The following is a 19413-nucleotide window of genomic DNA, read 5'->3' on the forward strand; positions in this document are numbered from 1 at the left end:
TAAATTCTTGTAGTCAAGTAGGCCTGGGTTGAATCCTGGCTCTGCCACTTGCTAGTTTTGTGGTGTTTGGTCTGTTTCCTCATCTGTAAAATGAACATTACAGTTCCTATTTTATAGAACTGTGAGGATTTAAAAAAGAAAATAAAGTGCACCCTATTAAAAACAATACTCAGTAAACATTAGCTGTTGTGGTAGTTCTCCTAATTAATGGATACAGTGCAGGTATGAACTCTCTTGGGAGAATATTAAAAATTACTGATCAAACAAGTTGCAAAGGTTAGTCCCCAAGGCAGAAATGCAGATTTGGAAAGGAGAAAAATAACTATTTCACAGTCACTGAAAACCCAGATTCCCAATTTGAAGCCACTTGGTATCTCAATATTAGAACCATTAATAAAAGACTCTATTGTGCTCCCAAGCCCGAGGAAAAGCATCATTAACTCCAAGACTGACCTACCATGACAAACAGTTCACATGAATCCTTTTTTTTTTTTAAAGCCCATTAAAAAAAATGAAATGACAACTTTAATAAAAGCTTCTTCTAATCAGGAAGGTATTTTGTCTTCAGAAGCTGCAGACATGGGCGCCTGGGTGGCTCAGGGGGTTAAGCCTGGCTTAGGTGGTGATCTCACAGTTCTTTAGGGAGTTCAAGCCCCACATCAGGCTCTCTCTACTGTCAGTGCAGAGCCTGCTTTGGATCCCCTGTCCCTTTCTCTCTCCCCCTTCCCTGCTCATTCTCTCTCAAATGTAAACAAACATTTAACAACAACAACCAAGAGCTGCAGACTTACTGCAGTTTCGCACCTTATACAGTCTGTAGTAATGAACAGCAACGTCATCCAGTCGGACGGCCTCTTTGATGTATTTGAGATGAGCCTCGGAAGCTGTCAGTGCGAACTGATCTTTGTGCATATTTGGAATGTGCTTCAGGATGTAATCCTTCCCTCTCTTGGAAACAACCTGTTGGAATACAGTGGGTATGCACTGCCACGTTTGTCAGAGGGGTGGAAGTCCTACCGCTGTCTCCCACCCCCCGCCCCAAATGATGAAAGGAGGTCATGGAAGCTGGCTAATTTCCATCAGGAAATTTCCCACTTTTATTCTATTTTCACCATCTGTTATGTTACTAGGCTGAATCAGCTATACTAGAAACTACAAAGTCAATTTAGCTGCATATCTGAGAAGAAAAATTATAAGAAATGAGAAAAATATGTTCTCTTGGCTTGAAACTCACCAAGGAAAAAAAACATGCAAACTTGCAAAATTTTGTACACATCACTGTTTATACTTGCAGAATTATTGGTACCATGAAATACATCTACTGTCAACACATCTTCAGGTTCTGGATCCTACTTGACTCTTCTAAAATTACAGCCACAGAGTAGGAGGTTCTAAATGTTAATCCAAAGAAGGCAGGGGACTGGGAGGAATTCTCTGCAAATTTTTGGTTTTTGCATAAAAGGCTGATGTGAACACTCTATTTGAATATTTGTGAGAAAACAATTTCATTCAAACATTCATTGCAATTCACTGTGGCTTAGTTTTTCAACAGACAGTAGCCTGAGCTTTTCAAGGCCAAAATATAGTGTATCCAGCAGCTGCAGACTAAAAGAAAGGTGCTGATTAGTTAAAAATCTTAGCTGATTTCATTAAGGATTATAAAATATGGAAAGGATTATGGAAAGAGCAAAAAGAGTAGTGCTTAAAATCATCAAAATAACAAAACTGAAGAATTTTTAGTTTTAAATGTTTTTATAGATACTGACATTTTGTTTCTTCCTATTGAAGCAAACATGATAAATTACTGGCTATTTAATATTGCTGAGAACTCAAAGTTACACATTTTTCTTTCTAGACTCCTTTTATGTGGAGATCACCTAAATCAGTATTTGTCAACCTTGCTTGGCTCAAAGAACTAACAGAAAATAATATTTGTAAGGGCACTGAAGTAGGTGGCTTTGGTGATCTTAAAGGTTGAAGAAACTCGAATCTCCACATTCTGGAGGCTGAGTGGGGGCAAACTGACTGGGAAGCTCTGATTTAAAAGACCAAGATTCAGCAAGTCCCCGATGACAACTCGGGGAACATAAATACGTACAGGCTAATTTGCATTCCACAGACACTAATACGTAAAAGCTTGACATCTTTTGTGGTTTCTCTCTAATGACTGATGTGCTATCAATCAGTCCACAAAAACTTGTATTGATTGAGCACCTCAATGGGAAGTGCTGAAGAAACAGAAGAGGTGAAGTTTAAGCCTGTCCTTTAGAATATACTAATAAACAGTTCCTTGGAGGCAAAAGATAAACAGAAACTAAGATGTCAAACACTGTGTCGGGGGGCTTTCTAAGCCCAGAGGAGGGACGCTGGGTACCTAGACAGTCTGCCCAGAGGGAACTATACCTGAGCAGAGTCTTGGAGGATGAAGAAGAATTAGCCAGGTCAAACAGGGAGAGGGATTTCACTGGCTAAGAGAACTTCAGGTAGAAAGGTCAGAAGTGCAAAATACCACAGGGCATTTGGAGACTCCGGGATTAATGGATGCTGTTAGAGCATAAAGGTCAAGCCACGGGACAACCAGAAAGGAAGCTGGAGAGGCTGGCAGAGATCAGAACCTGGAAGGTTCCTCGGTTCTGTGTGGGAGCCTGGCTTTCACTCTGGAGGTGAGAGGGAAGCCCCTGAAGATTTAAATCAGGAGCAAAATCCACTCGTCTGCAGGCTCTAAGGACGGAGGCAAAGACAAGCTCCCTCAGCAGGGCTGCGGAGTGCTGACAAGAGCTGGAACCGGGGAGACGACACGGGGAGGGCACACCATCGACATGCAAGAAGTCAACCACAACAAAAATTCAAGGGACTCTGATTTCTTAAGCTGGTGATAGGTAATGAAGTGTTTGATGTCAGACATTGTTCTGCTTGATGTGGGCAGGGCAGGGAGAGAGAAGGGTGGTGGGGAGCGCTTTGCAGGAGCCTCAAGTTTCTGGGTGACCGGGTGGATGGCAGGGCTACTAGCTGACATTAGGAACAGAGAGGAAGGAATATATAAAATGAGGTGGGGGAAAGATGAATTTGACTTGGGACGTTTTGAGTTTGGGGTGCCGATGGGTAAACAGCTATCTCACGGACACAGGGAAGAGAAACAGATTTGGGAGCTGCCAGCACATAGGTGGTTGTTTAAAAAAAAAGAAAAAGCACTCATTTGGAGGAGATCTCCCAGGATGAGAGCGGTTATGTGTCAAGTGCAGCTGAGAAGAGAAGTGTAAAGTATCCACAGGGCTTGGCGACTTAAAGGTCACCGGTGAGCGTAGGGACAGCATGATGAGTGGAGGGGAGCGGTGGGGACAGAAGGCAGATGGACGTGTGTTGAGGAGTACATCTGGGAAACAAGGTAAAAAGTCTGATTTACAGAAGAGACCTGGAGGAAGGGTGGGCACAGACATGGGCAGGGTTGGGTGGAGAAAGCACAGCGAGACAGTTCATGCTGGAAAAACCTAAATTTGCCTGCTGAAGTAAAGGCATGGCTCCTCTCGCGAGTGGAGGAGATGGTGGTCAGATGGTGGTCAGCGCAAGGCGACTACTTACATTTGTTTTTGCAACATAGGAAAAGGTGAGAATGATCTTACTTTTTAAAGTGTTATGTTTTTCTCCCTTCAAAGGGAGGAAAAGGATGCTTGAATTAAGAGCAAGTAAGGAAGTAAAGACCATGCAAATGCCAAAAGAAGGGCTGGTAAGTTCCAAGTTCCACCATATTTAGGACAGACAAAAATCCTCTTCCCCTTTAACTAGAAGTAGTAGATCAAATACATCAAGAGATCATGTGTACGATGCTCTTAAGTGTTAAAGTTATATCTGGGCATCACGAAGGGTTTTACTGGCCACAAACATCTGGGTTCCCATTTCTTGAAGCAACATGAGTAGCAGTATAATGAAGTAGAAATGTGCTAGAGAAAACACTTTAAAGCTTGAAAACAGTGCCTACCCAAGATGGGAAGTAAGCCTCTGGCTCAAAGTATTTTCCATAGTGCTTATTCCTTTTGAAGTTCCCAAGATCAGCCTGCAGGGCAAAGGCTGCCAGCAGGAAATAGGCCTCTTCTCGGAGCACACACTGAGAATGAAGAACTTGTTTTCTCAGGTGCCAGTAATAATAGTATCTTGCTGCTCTGTCACTAGGAAAATAAAAGAAAACAGAATTCACATTTGATGGAACAATCCAATGGCATGTAAACAGAACCCAAATCCTGCTATCCATCTGGTGACAAGAGCTCTTCTGTCTCTGCTCCCCCGTCCTCCCTCCTTCCACACTTCTTGAAAAAAATAAAGGGGTAGGGGGTTGAGGCTAATACCTGCTTGCTGCCTCATCCAGGTTGCAGGGAGGTAGGACTCCAAGTCAGACTACCCCAAGAGGCAAAAATAACATTTCCCGAGGCCTATAACATTTAATTCATTCAGAGAATGGAAGCAAGGTCTGAATCATTCCATTCCAACATGGTAAATATTTCATTGAAACAACTATTACTATAGAAGCCTAGGCATTTGTTGTCTCCATCAAAGTAACTTTGCTGCAATAATGCGGCACATATGACATAAACAAGGATAAATCTGAGGGGACAATCCTGGCTTTAATGTTTTGCTGCTCTGCTTTGTTTTGTTTTTCAGCTGAGCACATTACAAATACCCTAAGGTCCTTCTAAAAATATTTCTGCTTAAGTATCCATTAAAAGAAACCTACAGTGTTTTTTTTTCTTTCTCAGAATGAACTGAAAAAAGCTTGCCTTAAATCTCTCTCCCTCTTTTTTTATTTTTTAAATTAAGTGGATATTACTTTATGGGTGTGGTTTTATAGGAACATGTTATGACAGTCATGATGCTCCTCACAAATGGAAATACTACTAGTGCATTCATTATAATCCATTGAGGTTAGAAATAAATATATTTCTCATTAAATGCATTGAGTAAGAAGTGCTGACTGGGGGAAAACATGGTCAAGCTCCAAAAAATGTCACAGGCAAATGGGATGCCTTTGTGATCAAAGTAAAAATGCAAGAGAAAAAAAAAAAAGGGTGTGTGTGTGTGTATATTTAATGAGCTTATTTGCCTCCCCTATTATTTTAAGCCAAATGTTTACCTGAAATTTATAGCGCATTAGCTGATGACAATAAAAACATGAGTTTATTTTAACTAAGATCATGTTTAAGTATGACGAGTTTAAAAATAAAGCATTTATGCAATTTTATCCCCTTGGGACAGAGTACTTTTCCTTTTATACATTTCTTTTTATAATGCTGACCACACAATGTTTGGACTAGTACATCCCTCGGGAAAAGAGCAGAAGCACAGGGATGAATGAAACATTCATTAGCCCCAGGGGGTTAATTTGTGGCTAAATAATAGATTTTCCTTCTTCTCAGCACATTCCATAGTTCGTTGGTAAACTGAGTAAAAATTTTACTCAAATTTCGCATAACTAAAAAAGTTTCTCGGCCTTTAAAAAAATTATTTATGGACTGATTTTTTTTATTTACATATGGCAATAATACAAATTCTCAAAGCAGATGTCACATACAACTTAGTAGCCAAATGTATCTTTGTACCTTTTAATGGGGTCTCTCAGAGTTTAAAAGTACATTAAGTAAAACAGAGTTCACATTTCAAGTATTTTCTATCAGCCAACAAAACCACCTCTGAAAGCTTTCCAGCATTGAATCCTCCTATACAAATGATAAATCAAGCTTTTGAAATGGTAAATTCCGAGTGGTACCAGTAGCATAGAATTGTTCTTGCTGGTGCCTCCAGAAAAAGAATCCATTACCTGCCCTCGCCAAACTGCTTCTAAGATTCTCACAGGATAGCTCCACTGGCTGTAATCTTAGCTTTAACGCCCCTGCAAAGAACAGATCAAGACCCCAAAGATGGAAAGAAAACCAGGCTACATCCACACCGTTTTTACAGGAGAGAGTTCTTTTTTTTTTTTTTTTTTAATGTTTTATTTATTTCTAGGACAGAGAGAGAGACAGCGTGAGCAGGGGAGGATCAGGGAGAGAGGGAGTCACAGACTCTGAAACAGGCTCCAGGCTCTGGGCTGGCAGTCAGCACAGAGCCCGATGCGGGGCTCGAACCCACGAACCGCAAGATCATGACCTAAGCGAAAGTCAGACGCTTAACCGACTAAGCCACCCACGTGCCCCTACAGGAGAGAGTTCTTGCTGCTGCCCCAGAGAAGAATATAGTCCTTTAATTAATTTCTCCATTCTTCACAAAAGTGCTAGTTCCTTCCTGAATGAAATAGCTTTTTGGTGAGTGATTTGTTATCAAAAATGGGGAGTATAGAAAATGTGAGGCAGTGATATTGTTAACATTTTCATCAATAGTCTAACATTATCATTTGTTCATTTATTCTTTCAATATTTAGAGTAACTACTGTGCCTCTTTTCTAGGAACTGAGGATACACCCAGATTTCTTTAAAAATTCTTGCTCTTTTGAAATTTGTATTCTAGCAGGTGGAAACAAATACACACAAGAACTTTATTTGGTTCTGTCAGAAGGTGAGTGCTTGCGGGAAGTGAAGGCTTAGTCTCTCCCTGTCCTCATACCTGATCAATCTGCCATTTTCCACATAGTACTGCACGCGGAAGTGAATGATCATAGGAGGACCAAATTGGTCAATACCCTAAAACAAAGACACACATAAAAAGAAAGCTATTTTTAGTAACTGTAAAATGGAGTTTAAAAGCAACAAAATACCATTACTTACAAGGTACTTTTTAAACCTTGAAAGGTTTTATCTACTTCTAATGGGGGTTGGGTGATATAGTGGTGGCTAGTGAAAAGTAGTCAGTTGTCCATTATGGATATCAAGTTCATGCAAAACTGGGAAGTTATAAAGCATCATCATATATCTGATACTCAGATATCACTGTAAGGCCAATGACAACATAAGGGAAGATAAAAATAAATGCCAGTGGAAATTTCTAGTTGAGATCCAGCTCCTCTCTCAGCACTATCCCCTGTGGTGACCATTTGCTCCTCATTACAAATGTTCTCTTGTTCCTCTGACATTCCACATACCAAATTCTAATATGATGTTTGTTTATTTAGACTTTAACGTTCCTTACTTTGTAGTTGGCTTTCAAATAGCCTTCCCCGTTTATTCCAAGAATTCTTAAATACAAATTGGAGGATCTAGGATTAGCCACTGGGGACTTATTCCTGATTAATACGGTGATCCTGGAAATACTAGGTAAATTCCCTGTGAAATGATGTCCCATGTAAATGGAATTGATGTTTACTAAATAAAGGCACCAGTACAATAAAGTAATAAAGTATCAAAGGTAAGTACAGTAAAAGTAGATTTAAAAATTAAGAATAACTTCTAGAACATTAAGTTTGACGGCTAACACAGCCACAGAAGAGAAGCAAGTTCTTTTTCCATGGTGTTCATTTCAAAGCATTATCCCCAAATTACTAAACAGTCATTATCCAACATGATTTAAGCAGATATCTGAAATCTATCATTATACGCTATAAGCTATTAATACTTTATTAATGGGACATTTTAGAACTTACACATTCATTTCCCTTTTCCATTCTCTACTTCATAATGTTTTTATGAATTAAAACTTAAAAATTAAATGTTTCTAATGTATAATAGCTAAAATAAACCTTTTAAAAAAATCAAAATAGTTTTGCTCATAAATGTAATCTCACCCAAGTGACTTCGTATTGTCGTACCTTGCTGGCCTCTTTCTTCCATTCTTTTGGACAATATTTATACAGCTTTTGTGACAATTCCATATAGACATGTTCATTATCTGCACATTAAGAGAAGGAGGCAAGATGATAAAGAAAAGATAATTTTTTTAAAGAAAATATACACAAAACCAAGTTTCTTTTTAAAAAGCTTCATGATTTGTGAAGGTGCTCTGAATTCACATACAAATGCGAACACTCAACAAGATATTAAAAGACAAAAAATTGGCTAGACATTAATGAGATTCTTATAAACTATTTTGTGTTTGCAATACAGAACACATCCTATTAAAAATATGTAGTATTTAGAAGAATACTAGCTTCCACATCCTGCTTTTACTAAGTTTCTATGGTCCACCCTAATGCATAGTCAAACTTCCAACATTGGCCTTACTTGGAGAGAAACATGCTTTTGCTTAGCTCACAGAGGACTCCTGTCCTAGGTACAGAATAATGAAACAGGGCAGAAACACCATCCTAACTGCTATATAAGAAATGAGATAACATTGAGGATAACTGCCTATTTCCAAGTGATGGGCCTGACCCACACTTTGTGAAGAACAGTCTTTAAGACAATTCCTTCTCTGTGTTCTCCACATAAAACACGGCCTGATAAAAATGGTAAGCCATCACTTGTACTGCCTCTGGACTGATCCCATGGAAAGATGACAAGAAGCTCCTGCAAAAAAAAAAAAAAATGCTGAAGTAGTTCTTCAAGGAGATGATGTTCCTAAGATGAACAGAAACCATGATTGCTAAAAAACCCATGTAAAAATGATCTAAATATATGAAGACAAGCTGGTAAAAAAAATATTAAAATTTTCAGATGTTCCCAAGAGAAATCTTTCAAAAGAGACAGATTTCACAACAGAAGCTTTCAGCATTCCTGCCTTGTACAAAGTTGTAAATCTTTTTAAAACAGGCAGTGTCTCTAGCCATTACTAAGGCAGTGTCCTCGTGCAAAGCTCTGCATTCTGGAAGGGAAGGGTGTCTCTTTGACTTCTCCAAGGATAACAGGCCTGACCACCCTGTCACTCCTGACTTAAGGCTGGGGAAGTTTGCTTGAAAAAGAGTCATAAGAGAGGAGGAAGGGTAGAGCTACTCTATAAATGGCATATTAAGCCAGCCAATTTGAATGAAAGGGATAAGAGGTCCCAGAGACCAAAAACAAAAACAAAAACAAACAAAAAAACCCCTAAAGGATGCTACTTAAATCCACTTATCAGATCAGCTAAATTATCTCCCATCTCTTATATGCTACCAATTAAACATGAAGTGAACAAGACCAGACAACCTTCCTGTTGAATATGATTTGTGTTTGGCTTGAGTTTCCATCTGAAGAAGCAACATAATGAACAGAATGGAGACTGTTCACCGTAACGGTACATATTTTTAAACTACCACCATCTGACAGTCTGATCGTGGCTTTACATTTTAAGAATTCTAAAGCATATATCAAAATTCTGCAAAGCGGGTAAAGTAATCTCCAGCTGACACGTGAGAAAACTGAAGTCAAGAGAAGACAAGTAACGTTTCTAAAGCTGCAACAGCTAACTAGTGGTAGAACTAGAATTAGAACAGGGTCATCTGTGTACCTTTCCAGTGTTCTTTTGCCACACTACAGTCTCTCTTTTAAAAAAGAGATCTTCAAACTTAGTATTTTGAAATCTAAGGAAGCCGAAAACTAGTTTTATGAGACTGACTTATTGAGCAACACAGATCAACAGTCTGGCAGTCATTGTAGTAAGAAAGAATTAATTTTGGGTTTCAAAGAAAGGAAACCTATTCTAGAAGCTATAGGGCATCTTATTTCACCCAGATCCTTCCTTGAAAGAATGACTGAGGGATGAACTAATAGAAGGATGTAGCTAAGCATTTGTGTTTTTACTGCTTTAACTACTACAGGGAAAAACTGAAGAGCAAGTGGTTGATTCATTGGTTCCTGAGGCGTTCCCTGCTCCATGCTCTCTGGCTTCTCCTAAAAAGACAGCTGAAAATGGTACATATTTTGGAGGAGAAGGGCTGATCATGATACACTTTCCAACTTGGCAGATCTAAGCTTTTTTGGTACTAACCAGATTCTCAAGATGTCATGAGGCTTTAAATTTAAACCGATTCCAGTAGTAGAATATGATTCATCTACAAGTATAAAATGTAATTAAATGTATTTCACAAAAAAAGTATTCTTGAAAAACAGAGTAAAGATAGAAAAGGTTTTGTGCATCAGACTAAATTAGAAAAATTTTTAAATATGACTTGAAAGAAAAAGTTTGTAAGGAATGGCTGCAGGTAAATCCTGGGAACTCAACTCTAAGGAATTACAGGAGTGGGTAGTGGAGGAGGCTTATACAGAGCCCTTTATGTGAAGAAAGCCTTCACATAAAGTATACGGGAAGAAACTGATCCCCTATCTCCAAGTCATATAGTCTAACTGGAAAAAAGAGAAGGTGTTAAGAGGAAAAACAGGAAATAAGAGCAAATTAATAGATCACTTTGTTATACTATATGGTCAACAGCAAGAAAACCTGAATAAAGTCATTTTTCTTATGCCTAAGTTTTTTAATGTCAAAAATCATAAAACAAATGACAAAAATATGCAAAATAATTTACTACTAGCTCCAGCTGTTCCCTGAGTGCAAGGAAGCAAAAATCAAGCTTGGTTCATTAACACAGAAAAGAACAAACACAAAATCTAGACTCCTAAAAAGGAACCGATTTTTAAGTTCAAACTATAATACATGGCCTAAAATTCTAAATCTTGTAAGAAATTCACAATAGTTAAGATCAAAAAAATGAATAGGAGACTAAAAATAATGACCAATTTATGGGTATTTTGACAATCACAATCTTATCACAATATGCCCAAATTAAGTTACAACCAGCTATAAAATATCATCCTCAGTGATAGTTGGCTAAATCTATCAGAGATGGGACTAAGACCTACTTTGTATCACACTGAGTCCAAAGAGGTGACAGTCTTTTAGCCTGAGTAGGTCACACACCTGGACCAGCAACTGGTGACACAGAATTTTAACCTGTAGAGAAAAACAAACAAGCAAACAAAAAAACACAAGTTGAGACAAGTCACCCAAGCCCAAATACTGAGCTGCAATCAGGCAATTTAATACACCCAAATTATATACACCTTGAAAGGAAAAGGTGACACTAGCAAAACCACTGTTGGTTCATGGAAATTGCTTTAGTCTGCATTGTTTCAATAATGATTATCACACTGATAATACGAATTTTTACAACATGGTAATAAAGTACCAATGCAATCTTGTACAAGACTCATAAATCTTATGACATGTTGATAAGGCCTTAATTCTAAAACCATGGTGCACGACAAATATTTCTTTCATAAGGTACCGAAACAGCTTACTCAGATTATCCGAAGCATGAATTAGGTAGGTATCTTTACGGGGAAAGTTATCTTCCTGATGGTCTAAGCAAAATACTTAGATACCATTACAATGAGTGAGTGAATAACTAGCTTTTATTTATCTTACTTTTATTGTCTTATATCTTTTAAGTACCTAAACAAGGGTCCTTTCTGAGTCCTAGTATAATTCAAACATAAAAAAATCATATTAATTTGGAACTCTGTGAATAGATTATTCTGAAAAGTCACATGTTGAAATAATAATATGGTCTTTAAAAGACTCAGTTTTAATAATTTCTCAAATATTTAATGAAGTATTTTGGGGGATAGTAATTCTGCTGGGTCTGCCTCATTGAATTCAGAATCACTAAAGCTTGGAGCTGACTTGAAGAGATCCTACGGTCATGGTCAGTTTCTTCATGTTACAGAAGTAGAAACTACAACCCACAGAGGCACCAGGGTGGCTCAGTCGGTTAAGTGTCCAACTCCTGATTTTAGCTCAGGTCATGATCTCATGGTTCGTGAGTTAAAGCCCCATATCAGGCTCTGTGCTGACAGTGCACAACCTGCTTAATATTTTCTCTCTTCCGTCTTTCTCTGCTCCTACCCTGCTCATGTTCTCTCTATCAAAAAGAAAGGAAGGAAGGAAGGAAAGAAAGAAAGAAAGACAACCCACAAAGCTTAAGATCATATAAGCTAGTAATGGCAAAGGCAGCGACTCACAGCTTTGCTCATTTAAGTATTAAAACAGTTTTAAATGTGTATATTAAAATATACACAACATGACAGTTTATCATTTCAGATATATATATATATATATATATATTATGTGTGACATTTGTCCCTCACTTGTACTACACTTGTACTGATACTGATGCCTCTTGCAGTTTTAATTATAAACTCTAAATTAGCTCTGAATTCATACCTTAATATGTGACTCAGGTTCAGAAAATAAAAATATGCTAAGACCCCTTGATAACTGAAAGCCAAACAATGCAGAATGGTGATAATTCCAACTGAAGGAAGAAAAATAGGTTTACTGCTCTTTCCATATTATTAAATGGCAACTAACCTGAAGCACCTTATCCAACAGAAAGAGCAAAAGGTACTTCTTTAAGACCAGAATAACACCAATTCTGCACTTAGAAGCACCAGGAAGTCAATGAAGCTGGAATAGTGTCTTATTTTATATTCAGGATATACAGATGGCCCTTATTAAATGTCTGAAGAATAAAAGCTGGTGTCTGATACCCATTTGGGCCCCTCACCTTTGTACTGTTCCATGACTATGGACTAGTCTCTCGCCCACTGAGTATATCATTCTATAAATGTGCCATTCAAGAATTTAGGGAAAATGAAGCACTGCAAACCCACAAATACCATTAGGAGAATACGTTTGCCAATAGAAAATCATCATCCTCTTCGTTCATTAAAAAGACTGTGAATTTCTGAGTTCTGTATTACCATAATTCTACTTTACAAATAAGCTTAAGCACCATGATAAAGTAAAGGGAAATCTATCAAATGTTGTATAAAGTCGAAATATATACTGCAAATTTGAGACTTAAAAGGTCATCTATCTAGATCACCTTTAATCCTTAGTTTTTACTGTATTTTAAAAGGTTATAAACAAAGCACTTGGGATAAAATGTGATAAAAGTTAACAGAAAAATTCCAAACCACAAACTATACATAAAACAAACCAATTTGTAACTATGTATAACTTGTTCAAATAATGCTGTACATTTCTTCCATATATCCCATATACTTATTATTGTTCTGCTAGTTTAAATCAAGTATTTGGGGCCTACTGTTAAAATTCTGTAACAACTATCGAGTAAGTAGTGTTCTTGCTTGAAACTGTGGCTCTGAAGTCTTACCTGCTGTGAAAAAAAAAACTTGAGTTTTTTGTATTTGCATATTATGAGTCTGTAAGTCTACATTTTAGCTAATTGTGAAATTTCTCAAGTTCTTTAAACTTCAGGAGCAATGGAGCTTTAAAAAGTGCTATAGAGTATGAAGTATTAAGAATAAGAATTAAAATATTATCTAAAAATATACTCTTTAGGGACTTTTTTAATAAAAAAAAAAAAAAATTGGTCCTAAAGTTCAATGGTTATTGAGCAAGCACATTTAAAATATATTCCAGGAAAAAAGAATTGTTTGCCTTCGTTTTAGTGAACAAGTATAAGCTCTTGGCCACTATTTATATCACTCAACAATGTTGTGGCTCTTACATTTACCATAATTTTATTTCCAAAATTTTCCAAGTTTCCATATTTAGTATTTATCTAATGATTAAAATCATTTAAAAGAGTCCCTACTAGTTTAAACTCAGGGAGAAACTAGAGCGATCAGACACTAAATATACCTCACACATAGAAAGACAATATTCTATCAACTACACATTAAGAAATGATGATTTGGTTATAGTTAATTTGTTATGTTACAACCCTACAACACAATTGCTATTATATGAATACAGAGATAACACTGTGTAGGAAAAGCTACCTCTGGCAGTCCTGCATTGGTTTTCCAGCAACGAGGGGCCTCCATACTACGTAACTCAGTCCCTCCTCTCTCTCCTCCTCCCTCCTTTGTTCAACAGTTGGCTAGAGAAGAGTCTGGACATGGCAGGGGAGTCTACATATCCTGGAACAAGAAAATCTCACAGGCCTACAGGGGGTTTACACACTCTATTTGAGTTTCATTAACAGAGCTTCCAAATGAAATGGACAAGCATAGCCCAAAGAAATTAAAACAAGTGCTCCTCTATTAAGTGCCAATTTACTGAGCAATGCCCAGCTGCCATGTGCTACAATTGACAATTTATTCATGTTCTATCTTTGAATCTTCACAATGACCCTGATGAGGACAGTAAGATGATCTCTACTATAGATAAGGAAACTGAAGCAAAAACCTAACTTGCCCAAGGCTGCAGAGTAGGTCAAGGTGTAGGGATTTCAACTTAGGTCCCTGTGACTCTAAAACCCTCCTTAATGATGATGATGTTTGGCTGCACAATTCATGATCATGGTCCTGGCCCATCCTGTAGGGATATTACACTAATGTTACAAAATAAGGAGACCGAAGACATGCGAACTGAATCTCTGATGAGGAATTAAAATAATAATAGCAGCTAATATGTAAGTGTTGGGAACGATGCTATACACTAACAATATACACAATCACATAGTATGACTGTACCATAGGTGTTATTCATAATTATCTTCCTTAGCTGAGATTTCAGTACAAATTAATTTCTTTGAAAATTATAGCCAGCTTTCAGTATTTCTCATGAAGTCAGATTAGTCTTCCTTCCACTTACCTGAGGTCAGTAAAGGTTTTGTTCCATATCCTGTATGTGCGCATAGCTGCACACATGAACACATGGATATACAATCTTCTGGGTGGAAACATATAAATGGAACTGAGAGAAGCTTCCTAAAGTGCTTAGGCTATATGCCCTGAATTTTGAATTTTTAAAAATTTAGTACCTCTTTATATAATTGTATATAAAAACTGAAAGAGCATATTCACCTACATAAGTAGAATTACATTTTAACAATTTTGACCTGAATAGCAATGTTGCTGATCAACAGAAATTCTGCTCTACAGATGGAAAAATTCATCCAAGAGGTAGGTTTGATGCTCAGACAATCACTATGAGCAAAAATGAGGTTACATTAGTAAATCAAGAAACTGTAACACTGAGAAACTGGTGGTTGTCAGAATAAACCCAAAATAATTATGGTAATAAGCAGAGTCATTTCCTGGCTAAATTTTGTAATGAAGCTATTTAAATGTCGTATATAGTCAGTATAACATTTAGAAATATTCTTTTATATAGCAATTGGGATAACAAAGAAAGCTAAGGGGTACCTGGGTGGCTCAGTAGGTTAAGCATCTGACTTTGGCTCAGATCATGATCTTGCACTTCGTGAGTTTGAGCCCCACACCGGGCTCTGTGCTGACAGCTCAGAGCCTGGAGCCTGCTTCAGATTCTGTCTCCCTCTCTCTCTGCCTCTCCCCTGCTCACACTCTGCCTCTCTCTCTCTCCCTCAAAAATAAACAAACATTAAAAAAAGAAAAAGAAAACTAATTTAAGGCACTGCATGTAGACCATTTTTTTTGCCTAATTCCATCTAACAGAATCAGTAAAAGGAAGAATATGAAAGTCGATAACAGGGAGAGGGGCTGAAAAGTGCTAGGCATGGTTCTGATCACCATAAAACTGTTCGGCAGTGGCTACCAAAGCTAAACACAGATATACTTTATGATTCACAACTCTGCTCTTAGGTGAGGGTCAGAAGTGTATACACTTAAAATGCTCTTAACACTTTTACTCCTAATAGCCCAATACTTACAACAGCCTAATATCTATGGACAATAAATGGATAAACAAATTGGGCATATTCACACAAAGGAATATTATACAACAATGAAAAAGAATTAGTGTTACATGCAATGGGATAAATGAATTTCATAGGCCAACGTTGACTGAAAGAAGCTAGATAAAAAAGAAAACACACCATGTAATTCCAGGTGTGTGAAGTTCAGAAATAAGCAAATTACTCTCTAGAGGAGGGAATATGTATTACCCTTTGGGTAGAGATTACTGACAAGGAGGAGTCACAAAAGATGTTTTCAGGTACTGGAAATACACCATATCTCAAGCTGGATGATGGTTACATGGGTGTATACACTCGTAAAAATTCTCTGAGCTGCATGCTTATGATGCCTATGCTTTGCTGTATGTGGATAACTCAATTTTAGAAGTTAAGAAAAACAGTACCAATATTCCTCAATGTCCAGGTCAATTAAGACAGTTACCCTTGACTCATGACCCATAAGCAACAGCTTAGTGCTCAAGTGCACAGCCTATTCTTTTTTTTTTTTTAAATGTTTTATTTATTTCTAGGAGACAGAGAGAGAGACAGCATGAGCAGGGGAGGGTCAGAGAGAGAGGGAGTCACAGACTGAAACAGGCTCCAGGCTCTGAGCAGGCAGTCAGCACAGAGCCCGACACGGGACTCAAACCCACGAACCGTGAGATCATGACCTAAGCGAAAGTCGGACGCTTAACCAACTAAGCCACCCAGGAACCCCGTGCACAGCCTATTCTTAAAATTGGCTAGACTTAGGCTAGGATTAATGACCAAGATGCATATTAAGAAGCTAGCCATTATTACTGTATCATGTGTGTCACAACTCAAAAACACTCAAAAAGCAAATCATATTATATATGAATAAAAATCTAGATCTCAATATACAGTTTTTTAAAATAGCAAGGTGTTTGCTTTTCTATAATATAGTAACCACAGTTCAGTAATTTCATCCCAGGTGAAAGAATGTTGAAGGCAGCTGCTCTGAAGCCATAATTCAAAGTCTGTACCTGTGTAGACAATGTTCACCCCCCAATTCTGCCACATTATTAATGGCCTCATTCTGTAACGCTCTCACTCTTCACCAGGTAGTAACTTGGATGTGGCCACCGGTTGGGAACAGGATATTCGAACACTTCTAAAGTCGGATCTACTTACATTTATGATGATGTTCAGAGATTCATCATTGGGAAGGAAAATACACACACTCCGGCGGTCTTGCATGACTCTGTTGTTATGGAAATTCAATTTGTTCATTGTGTTGTGGGCTCTCTAGTGGTCAGGGCTGGGCTCCGAGTCCTCGGCAATTCCTCTGGTTCCGAGCACTCCAAAGCCAAACTCCGCTCCTCATCACACGCCCTACAGGAGAAGCAGCATGATGTCCCACTACGTAGGTTTCATAGCTGTAAAAAAGCCCAAAAGCCAGCCATAAATGAAGGCGGAGAGATTGGTGAGGAGACAAACAGGGACATGAGCAGCAGCACAACTGTCTCTGTTGGCACAGGGACAGCACGCCTCCATGCGAGGGCTGCCTGGTTTAATAAATGAGAACTCACTGAAATGTAATCTGTATTTTGCCCACTATCAACTGTTTTTAAAACTTTCATTCACAGTCATGAACTAAACATAGAGCCAATGAGAGCGTCCTACATTCGAGGCGGTGCCGTGCACTGCAGGGCTCGCAGAAGCAGAGAGAGAGAGCCTGCCTCTGAGAAGTTTCCGGTCTCGCGTGGGAGACAACACCAAGGCTTCCATAAACAAACAAAATGACAACCAGCAACAACATTCTCAATCTTTTTTTCCATTACAAACTCAAATAAACGTCTTGGCTCTTACATTACATTCCTCCTTTAACTACTGTGGCCTGGCTTTCACTTCCTTCACTTCACCAACATGGCTCTGCCGAAGGAAGCCAGTGACCTCCAGACCACCGGCAGGATCTGCGGGATTCACTTCAACGGATCTCTCTTAACTTACCAAGGTTAAGCCCTCCTTATAACTTTTTTTCCTCCCTTAGTTTTTATGGTGCTGCTCTCTCTCCTTATCCTTTAACCAGACAATGCAAACAATTCTTCTGTTTTTTTTTTTCCACCGACCAATTAATACACAGAAATAACAAAACTGTATATATCAAACTGTGTTTGTATACAAAAGAACAGTGAATTTTGTAAATACCCTCTCATAACTATTCAGTTTATTAAACACATTATTTTTTAATTTCTCTCAGGTTTTCAATATATACAACTTCCTTTGCAAGTAATGAAAATTTTTATTTCCGGTCTTCCACACTCACACCCTTTGTTTCATGTCTTATTGCATTGGCAAGATTTTGCAGAATCATTTTAAAACAGTGGGGGATATGTTCTACTTTTAATGGGTGTGTCTACTTTTTCATATATTATTGCTAATATAACACTATTCAACCAAGATAGGTTAAGACTAGTTGCCTCTCAAACAAACAGTAATTATTTTTCTCCAGTAGTATTTTTATTGTCTCTTTCCAGCTGTATTTGTAGGATGCAGAAGAGAATTTCCAGAATACAGAACTGTTTTACCAGAGAGTATAACTAAATTTTTAATTTAAATTTTACTTATTTAACATATAGTGCAATATTGGCTTCAGGAGTAGAATTCAGTGATTCTTCACTTAACCTTCAACAGCCAGTGCTCATCACAAGTGCCCTCCTTAATACCCATCACCCATCGAGCCCATCTCTCACCCACCTCCCTCCATCAACCCTCTACTATTAAGAATTTCTTGGGGTTTGTTTCCCTCTCTCCTCTTCCCTACCCCCCTTTTCATATGTTCATCTGTTTTGTTTCTTAAATTTCACATGAGTCAAATCATATGGTATTTGTCTTCCTCTGATTGACTTATTTTGCTTAACATAATACATTCCAGCTCCATCGACGTCATTGCAAATGGCAAGAGTTCATTCTTTTTGATGGTTGAGTAATACATACACACACACACACACACACACACACACACACACCCCACATCTTTATCCATTCATCAGTTGATGGACATTTGGGCTTTCTCCATAGTTTGGCTATTGTTGATGATGCTGTTGAAAACCTTGGGGTATATGTACCCCTGTGAATCTTTTTGTATTCTTTGGGTAAATACCAAGTAGTACAATTGCTGGATTGTAGTGCAATATTATTTTTAGTTTTTTGAGGAAGCTCTATACTGTTCTTCAGAGTGGCTGCACCAGTTTGCATTCACACCAAAAATGCAATACAGTTCCCCTTTCTCTGCATCCTCACCAACATCTGCTGTTTCTTGTGTTAATTTTAGTCATTCTGACAGGTGTGAGGGGGTTTTGATTTGTATTTCCCTAATGATGAGTGATGTTGAGCATCTTTTCATGTATCGGCTGGCCATCTGGATGTCTTCTTTGGAGAAGTTTCTATTCATGTCTTCTGCCCATTTCTTAACTGGATTATTTGGGGTGTTTTGGGTGTTGAGTTTGCTAAGTTATTTATAGATTTTGGATACTAGCCCTTTATCAGGTATGTCATTTTCAAATATCTTATCCCACTCCATAGGATGCCTTTTAATTTTGTTGACTGTCTCCTTCTCTGTGCAGAAGCTTTTTACCTTGACGAAGTCCCAATAGTTCACGTTTATTTTTCTTTCCCTTGCCTCCAGCAATGTGTCTATTAAGAAGCTGCTCTGGCCAAGGTCAAAGAGGTTGCTGCCTGTGTTCTCCTCTGGGATTTTGATGATTCACATTTAGATCATTCATCCATTTTTAATTTATTTTTGTGTATGGCATAAGAAAATGGTCCAATTTCATTCTTCTGCACGTCACCATCTAGTTTTCCCAACACTATTTGAAGAGGCTGTCTTTTTTCCATTGGATACTCTTTCCTGCTTTGTCAAAGATTAGTTGATC

The 19413-nt window shown here is 38.0% G+C and overlaps 1 protein-coding gene across 3 annotated transcripts in view; it reads right to left on the minus strand.

Annotated features, from left to right (window-relative positions):
- FRMD6 (FERM domain containing 6) overlaps nt 1–19413 on the minus strand; it is a 79059-nt gene that overhangs the window by 20248 nt on the left and 39398 nt on the right. For 2 of the 3 annotated variants that reach the window (XM_039256112.1, XM_039256109.1), the window contains exons 2-7: nt 16670–16914; nt 10689–10779; nt 7703–7806; nt 6589–6665; nt 3977–4163; nt 805–960 (exon numbers count right to left, since the gene is read on the minus strand). In XM_039256112.1, the coding sequence (XP_039112043.1) occupies nt 805–960; nt 3977–4163; nt 6589–6665; nt 7703–7806; nt 10689–10779; nt 16670–16768 (714 nt within the window). In that variant the 5' untranslated portion in view covers nt 16769–16914. The remainder of the gene's footprint in view (nt 1–804; nt 961–3976; nt 4164–6588; nt 6666–7702; nt 7807–10688; nt 10780–16669; nt 16915–19413) is intronic. The other variant, XM_039256111.1, reaches the window with a different exon arrangement.

The sequence above is a fragment of the Hyaena hyaena genome, unplaced genomic scaffold (assembly GCF_003009895.1).
Source record: "Hyaena hyaena isolate Hyena2069 unplaced genomic scaffold, ASM300989v1 scaffold_559, whole genome shotgun sequence".
Taxonomy (NCBI): domain Eukaryota; kingdom Metazoa; phylum Chordata; class Mammalia; order Carnivora; family Hyaenidae; genus Hyaena; species Hyaena hyaena.